Source organism: Myotis myotis, unplaced genomic scaffold, assembly GCF_014108235.1.
Source record: "Myotis myotis isolate mMyoMyo1 unplaced genomic scaffold, mMyoMyo1.p scaffold_m19_p_3, whole genome shotgun sequence".
In the NCBI taxonomy this organism is placed as follows: Eukaryota; Metazoa; Chordata; class Mammalia; order Chiroptera; family Vespertilionidae; genus Myotis; species Myotis myotis.
The window spans coordinates 63,346,408-63,354,337 of record NW_023416335.1 but is presented as its reverse complement, the minus strand read 5'-3'; the positions used below and the strand labels follow the sequence as shown (position 1 = coordinate 63,354,337).

Genomic DNA, 7,930 nt, shown 5'->3' with positions numbered 1-7,930 from the left:
TTAGCTAATGCTATTTGTGTGGTCAGTGTATTGGAGAAAATATGTTTCTCAAAATATGTTTGTAGAAAAAATTGAATATGCTAATAACGACTAAACTGTAGACTTAGAAATAGTTAAGATGACAATTTTCATGTTATACAATTTTGATTATATATATATATATATCCTATCTAATAATAGACAACCATGGTAATTGACTGTACCTTCGCTATGCTTCCCATTAGCTAATCAGGGCGATATGCAAATTAACTGCCAACAAAGATGGCGGTTAACCACCAACAAAGATGGTGGTTAATTTGCATAAGTAGGCGCAATGCTGGGAGGAGAAAGGGGAAGAACAAAAGAAGCCGCCTGCTGCTGACAGTGATCGGAAACCCAGGCAGCAGGCAAGAGCTGGGTTGCATGGCAAAGGCGGCCCCCTGGCTGGTGATTAGAGAAGCCGGGCGAGGCAGGCTCCCACCACCCCCGGCCAGTGTTCGGAGAAGTACCTGTATTTTTTTTTAAAGTATCTGTATTTTTAATAATTTCTTGACATGGTAAAAGAATTTTACATTATAATCCAAGGGTGGTGGGGTGAGGAGAAAGAGCAGCAGAACAATCCAACAAACAAAAAGGGAAACAGAAATGCATGGTGGAAGGTATTTGAAGGGGGGGTAGGGGCATTGCCCAACTAAAATGCAATTGGTTTGTTACTGAGTACTATTCATGGGAAGACAGCATCCTTACCCCTTCTCTATACAGCATTTTGGAAATAAAAATGATGCATCCAGGTGGAAATATGATTAGGGTTTGGAAGACAGACAGGGAAAGAAGAAGTCAGAAATAGACAATGAGAGAGTCACTGGCTGGCTGGCTGCAAATACTGACTCTCCAGTAGTGATAGAATAAAATGGGGGATATCTCTGGAAGATTCAAGAGATAGGGGGGAAACTCCTATAGTTTTGACTTTCCCAGCAGATTTCCACATATACACGTGTACATGCCTATGTTTGCATGCACACACATATCACATAACTGACTGCCCTCCCTGGAAGCACAGAAGAAGAAGAAGCCTCCAGAAGAAGAAGCCACCCACCTTTGGTCCAGGTGCTAGCACCTGCGGCTGGCTGCAGAGCAGGAGACAGACAAGCCACCTGCCCAAGGTCCCAGGCTGCAGCCACCCAGAGAAGCTGCCAGCCCTGTGGTCCAGGGCACCAGTGCCTGTGGCCAGGGAAATAGGTTCCCTCTTCTCCTACTGCAGTCATTACTTCAATATCCCCCTTCTGAATTTCTCTCCTGTGCTGCAACCCAACTCCACTTTTCATCGGAAGGATATGGAACAGAGAGAGCAGTGTTAAAAGCTTACATTTTTAAGCCGGTAAGGTTGGTACTTAAACATATAAATGGAAAATTAGAGTCCTTAAGGTTGTTACAAAGGACAGGGACAGCACATGACCTATTATATCCAGCAATCCATATGAGGACTGAAAACTTTGCAATGATAACAATTGGTGAAGATATGAATCAGCTAAAATAGTTGACAGGGACAATTCTTCCATCTTTGAAAAAAAAACCCCATCAAATCTGTTTAAATAGATTTCCATCTATATAATATAACACATTCTGACAAGACCACCACCTCACCACCACCACCAATGTGGTCAGTGTTGTGCCAATAAATGTTTAATAACTGAAGGACCTCCCCCCACCCGAGTGCACAAATTTTTGTGCACCGGGCTACTAGTATATCCTATCTAATAATAGACAAACATGGTAATTTACCATACCTCCGACACTCTTCCCATTGGCTAGTCAGGGCGTTATGCAAATTAACTTCCAACCAAGATGGCGGCCGGCAGCCAGGCAGCTGAAGCGAACAGGAGGCTTGCTTGCTCCAGTCAAGGAGAAAGCCAAGGTTCCCCGCGTGCCTTGCCGACCTCTGAGCTGCTTTCTAAGAAACATTGTTGCAATTATAGAAGCTAAACAATCCCCAGAAACCTGCTTTCAGCCGTCAGAGCTGGAGCGAGCAGGACTGAAACAATGTTGCAATTATAGAACCCAAAGAAACCCAGATAACTGCTTTCAGCAGCCGAGGTCTCAAGCTGGAGCTGAGCCTCAGAGCTAAAGCCGGCTCTCAGTTCCAGTGACAGCCATAGAAGGTAAATCAATCCCAGAATTAAAAAAAAAAAATGAAAAAAAGGAGAGGTTGGGAGCTTCAGTCACCCACCAGCCTAAAAACGGCCCTCAGCCCCTCACCCAGACTGGCCAGGCACCCCAGTGGGGACCCCCGCCCTGAAGGGGGTGTGACCAGTTGCAAACAGCCATCATCCCATCATCCAGGCTGGCCAGGCACCCAAGTGGGACCCCCACTCTGAAGGATGTGTGACCAGCTGCAAATAGCCATCATCCCCTCACCCAGACTGGCCAGACACCCCAGTGGGGACTCCCACCCTGGAGCAAGAAGATGGCGGCTAATTTGCATACTGAAGGTGGGCGGCAGCGGGCAAGGCTGTCTGCTGTCCCAGGACCCAGATCTGTGACCCTGCCAGGTGCGGGGCAGTGCTTGAGGCTGTCCACTGTCCCGGGACCTGGATCTGTGACTCTGCCAGGTGGGGAGCAGTGCTTGAGGCTGTCCGCGGTCCCGAGATCCAGATCTGTGACCCTGCCGGGGGGGGGGGGGGCAGTGCTTGAGGCTGTCCATGGTCCGGGAACCAGATCTGTGACCCTGCCAGGCGGGGGGCAGTGCTTGAGGCTGTCCGCAGTCCCGAGATCCAGATCTGTGACCCTGCCGGGGGGGGGGGGGGCAGTGCTTGAGGCTGTCCATGGTCTGGGAACCGGATCTGTGACTCTGCCAGGTGGGGAGCAGTGCTTGAGGCTGTCCGCGGTCCCAAGATCCAGATCTGTGACCCTGCTGGGGGGAGGGGCTGTCCACGGTCCGGGAACCAGATCTGTGACCCTGCCAGGCGGGGGGCAGTGCTTGAGGCTGTCCACGGTACCAAGACACGGATCCGTGACCCTTCCCGGTGGGGCGGCAGCTCTCACAAAGGTGGATCACCTGGGGTTGGGCAGGGCAGGATGCCTGGCTTCCACCCAGCCCCAGTCACTCTGGGCAAGTGAGCAGTGCAGAGAGCCTCTGGACAGGGGAGGCATGCCGGTGGAGGGCGGCCTGTACTCCCCACATGGCAGTGGTGACAGCTGTGAGCGCATCAAGCAGAGCCTGCAGAATGAGCTGAAGTAGCGCCTGCAGGCCATCAGTGCCCAGGAGTGGCTGCGCAAGATCCGCCTCCTGGCCCAGAAGGTGCAGGATCGCAGGGACAGCCACTGTGGTGGGCCAGACTGACGTCCTCCTGGTCGCACCACGGGGGTTTGCGGATCTGCAAAGCCAGAGGCCTCCGGTGTGCACATCCCCCTCTGGCATGCGAACATCCCCTCTGATGTGCTCATGTCCTTTGGAGAGTGTCTGGGTGTTCTGGGTGCTGAGGGTGGGCACCTCTGAGATGACAGTGAGAGGGCGGAGTGGTGATACCCTGATCCCACAGAGGCCAGTGCAGTTAGGAGATCACCTCTAGGGGGTTATTGCAGTTGCTGAGGCAGGAGCAGGTGCAGATAGACACACCTGGTGGGCTGGGGCGGCCCTCTCTAAGGTGCCTTTGGTCAGCATTCAAGATCAAGAACAGAGGCAGAGAGGAATTCCGTCCTCTTAGTGAAAAAGTGGGATAATTGGGGCAACTGTAGAGGAGGAATGATGTGCACTTTGGGTGCCAGCACCCATGAGCGAAGGCTGCCCTGACCGAGTTTCGCTTGCTTGGGGCCTAGCACACTCCTGCTGGGCAGCGGGTGACAGGACGTGCTTTTCCAAATTAATGAGAGAAAATGTTGATTCTCCTGCTGCCCATGAAGGTGGAAAGTGAAGTGGGGAGACATGTGGGGAGTGAGCGAGGTTCCCTGTCTGGGGGTTCCAAATCTGCTGTTGGTTTCTTTCACCGCTGACTAGAGATATACAGGGTGTCCCCCCAAAATGTATACACATTTTGAATACCTACCAATTCCAATGGTTTTAAGCATAAGAAAGAAACAACAATGGAGCTGTTATCTATTAAAAATGTGGGCACAAACAGGTAGTTGGACATTCCCTGAGGGGTCTCATTTTGGAGAGAGTGAAGGCCAGACTGAGAAGCCCCTCCCCCCCCACCCCAGTGCATGAATTTTGATGAGAGAGAGAGAGAGAGAGAGAGAGAGAGAGAGAGAGAGATTGGTTTAGTCCCATATGTGCCAGGACTGGGGATCTAACCCACAACCTAGGTATGTGCCCTGTCCAGGAATTGAACCCACAAACATTTTGGTGTATGAGAGATGACTCTCCAACCAAATGAGCCACCCAACCAGGACATATATATTTTTTTAAAAATCACTGATGCTTTCTTAGTATCTCATACTTATAATTACATTGCTTTTCTGAAAAAAAAAGTGACTAAAAAATTGACTACATATACATGTTGGGAAATATCAAATTTACTAACAGTTTCTTGACACAAAATACAAACTATTAATCAATATTTTCTTTGGTTATTAGATTTCGACACATTTTACCACCCAATAGTATAACTCAATTCCATGGTTTATATTGACTCAAAAAGAGGGATTTTCTTGCCTTTTTTAGATTCTGCACAATTATCAGCAGTCTCATTATGGGATGTGTCTTTTCTAAGCACCAATGCTGGAAAATAATGCTAACCTGTTTCAGGTGAGTAACTACAGAAGAAAACAATAATTAAAGATAGCATTTGTGTAGCCCTGGCTGGTGTGGCACAGTTGGTTAGAGCATAATTGTCCCATATACCAAAAAGTCATGAGCTTAATTTCCAATTAAGGCACATACCCAGGTTGTAGGTTTAATTCCCAGTTGAGAGGCAATCAATTTGTTTCTCACATAGATGTTTCTCTCTCTTTCCCTCTCCCTTCCTCTCTCTCTAAAACCAATAATAAGGTATCCTGGGTCAGAATTAAAAAGAAACAAAAAAAGATTGCATTGTTGTAAGCATAGCATTTAGGAGGAAATAAACATGTTAGGATGGAGATATAAACTTCTTGAATTTTGAAAAGTTAAACAATAAAAATTGCCTATCTTTCTTGATTGAAGAATGATACACTGATAAAAGCAAATTTTCTATCATTTATTAATTGTATTTAAAATTTACATGGATCTATTAAAGACATTGTGTAATGTTTCCACTTTATGTGGTAAACAATGACAAACATTTGGCATAAAATAATATGCATATCAATGTAACAAGTTTGAAAAGTGGGGAATGAAAATCTGAAGTCTGCCTTTATTCTAACAATGATTATTAACACTTCAAATGAATGGATCCTAGATTTCTGTCTCAAAATTCTAAGTTGTTTTTTATAAAGAAAATTCTTAAGGACTTCAACATGCAATGGATATATATATATATAAATAACACTCAGAATAACTAGCTTCCATGCTTACGACCTCAACATAAGGCAAAAGCCCGTAATTGCACTGATACTTTGGCTCATTGTATCCAAAAAGCAAAGCAATGTGATAGCCTAATGAAACAATCCTTTTTGTCTGCCAGCTTCAAGTCACTAATACAGTTGCAATAAAAACCAACCATCGCTTCTGATGGCATATGCAGCTTTGATTAGCAGGACAGTTTGTCTTCTGAATGTCTGAGCCAAGCATGAATCTGTTTCTCTAATTATCCTTGTAGGTTAGGTTAGGAAAATGAGGAAGACACATGCTTGTTTTTATAAAACATAATTCTGCCTCCTGGTCTGACCATATCTGATTAGGAGAACAGTAAACCAATCAGATTCTTTCAGATGGAAATATCATGTCTTCTACACTGGGCAACCTCTTGAATATTGTCAGATATTATCAAGCAATTACAAATAATGAAATTATCCATGTCACACATATTGGTTTCTCCTTTTAATTGCTCAAGAAAAACAAGCCTTTGGTAACTCCAGCTATTGTATGCTACAATACAAAACAAATTACCAATGACCATTCCTGAGCTAATACATGGCCAGATGTTGTTCCCATAGCAGTTTATTTTCTAGAATTCTGTTTGATCTTCTACCTCAATTGACATCAGTAGGTGAATCTGCAGAAATCCTTGTTCTTGAAGAGTTCACATCTCAGGAAATTCTTATTCTTGCCCTCTGATATAAAAATAACTACTCCAGCAAATAAAATCTCTCCAAATAAAAATAAGTCAAGGTTGCTTGATGACTACTACACAGGCACCTGCTCTCCCAATATTCAAGGAAGCCATCTGTTGAAACAATTAAACAAAATTTAAGAAATTACTTTTTTGAGAAATATACAAATTCTAATATATTTAAGACACTTATCTGCATTGAAATCTAAATAATTTTTATATTTTCCAATTTAGCTACAAGTAGTACAACAAAAATGTAAATGATGAAAATGGCATTCATAAAAGAGAAATAATTTATATATGAAAATTCTTAAAATATGTAATCACATGTGATTTTTAATAAAATAATAAAATATTTTATAACTTCTACTGAAATAAAACCGCTTTAGAAGTTTCCAGCAAAGATTTATTCTGGAGTTTGCATGGACATATTTGTAAAGATATTTTATAGTGATAGGTTAGAATACATTTTAGATGAAATAGCTATTATACTTATTGAAATCATTTTGAAGTTATTTCCCTTGATATTATACTGAATTCAATGTGTTATTCATTCATCCTAAACCTAGGCATACAATGCAGTGACTTTAATATTTTGTCATAAATAGGCCATAATTACAACTGGTATAGGGTTTATTTTAAGAATTCCACCTTATGATGGTGATTGAGATGAGAATTGAGATTTTTAAAAATAATCATGAATATGAAATTGGCTAGAAATATATTAAAAACATTAACTTTTAAAAGTTGTAATAAAAATTTATTCTATGGATGTAAGCCAAGATTATGATAATTTGAGCTTTTTGATATCAGTGATTTTTATTACAGTTTTCTAAGAATAATTTATGTACTTAAAAATATCAAAGAAGACTAGAAATTGCTAGATATTATTTCAACCTGAAAAGAAAAAGAATAAAATATAAGAAATAAAATAGCTAAGAGCATAATAACCTCAGATCACAAACATTATCTTATTGATTGAGAAAGGACATAGTCTTACTCTCTAAATATGAAAATTACCACCATTATCTACTAGTTCTTTAAATGTATTTATTTATTCTTGCCACCCCTTTATAGGTTAAAAAAAAATTCCCATATGGCATTTTATATTCTTTTCATTTAATACATTATTTTTTTAAAAAATATATTTTTATGTAACATTTCTTGTCTTTAATATAGTTAACTGCTCAAAATGAGAAGAGAAAAGGGGCATGCGAATTTATTGATAGTATATTGTGTTAAGAATAATTTTTATAGGTCACCACAATCGCCTGCATAATCTCATCATGCATTGTGATCTTCGTATGCCAGGTGTGTGAATGGAATGTCCAGAGACAATATGTAAACCCAAAACATCAATATATACAAATTAAAGTGCGCCTGACTCCAAGGTGCACACACTTTCCATTATCTCTCTTTTGTTTCCAATGATTTTCGGGTCTTGTTTGACATCAGAGTCATCTGAAGAACTCTTACAAAATATATGTGCTCAAGTCCCACCACTACATAGGAAAGGGATAAGTACTGGGTAGTCATATTTTTTGCAGTTTTCCAAATATCCTCCGATGTTCTTTTAATGCTGAGAAAATTGTGCATAGTTTTTAGACAAAGTGAATAGCTTCATTTTATACCGACATCTACATCTATGTTTCTATACAGGCATATTTGTGTGTATAAAAAATGAATCTCTGATCTTTTTTTATTTTTGTTAAATGAGCTATTCCTAGTGTGTTTTCTATCTCAGTGAATGACACCACTCTGCT

At 41.8% G+C, this 7,930-nt stretch overlaps 1 protein-coding gene across 1 annotated transcript in view; it reads right to left on the bottom strand.

Annotated features, from left to right (window-relative positions):
• Positions 1-5,195: 5,195 nt before the first annotated feature.
• The window catches only part of KLHL1 (kelch like family member 1), a 379,658-nt gene continuing 376,923 nt past the window's right edge, over positions 5,196-7,930 (bottom strand). Inside the window, exon 11 of the mRNA XM_036301681.1 lies at positions 5,196-6,281. Coding sequence (XP_036157574.1) covers positions 6,222-6,281 — 60 coding nt within the window. The 3' untranslated portion in view covers positions 5,196-6,221. The remainder of the gene's footprint in view (positions 6,282-7,930) is intronic.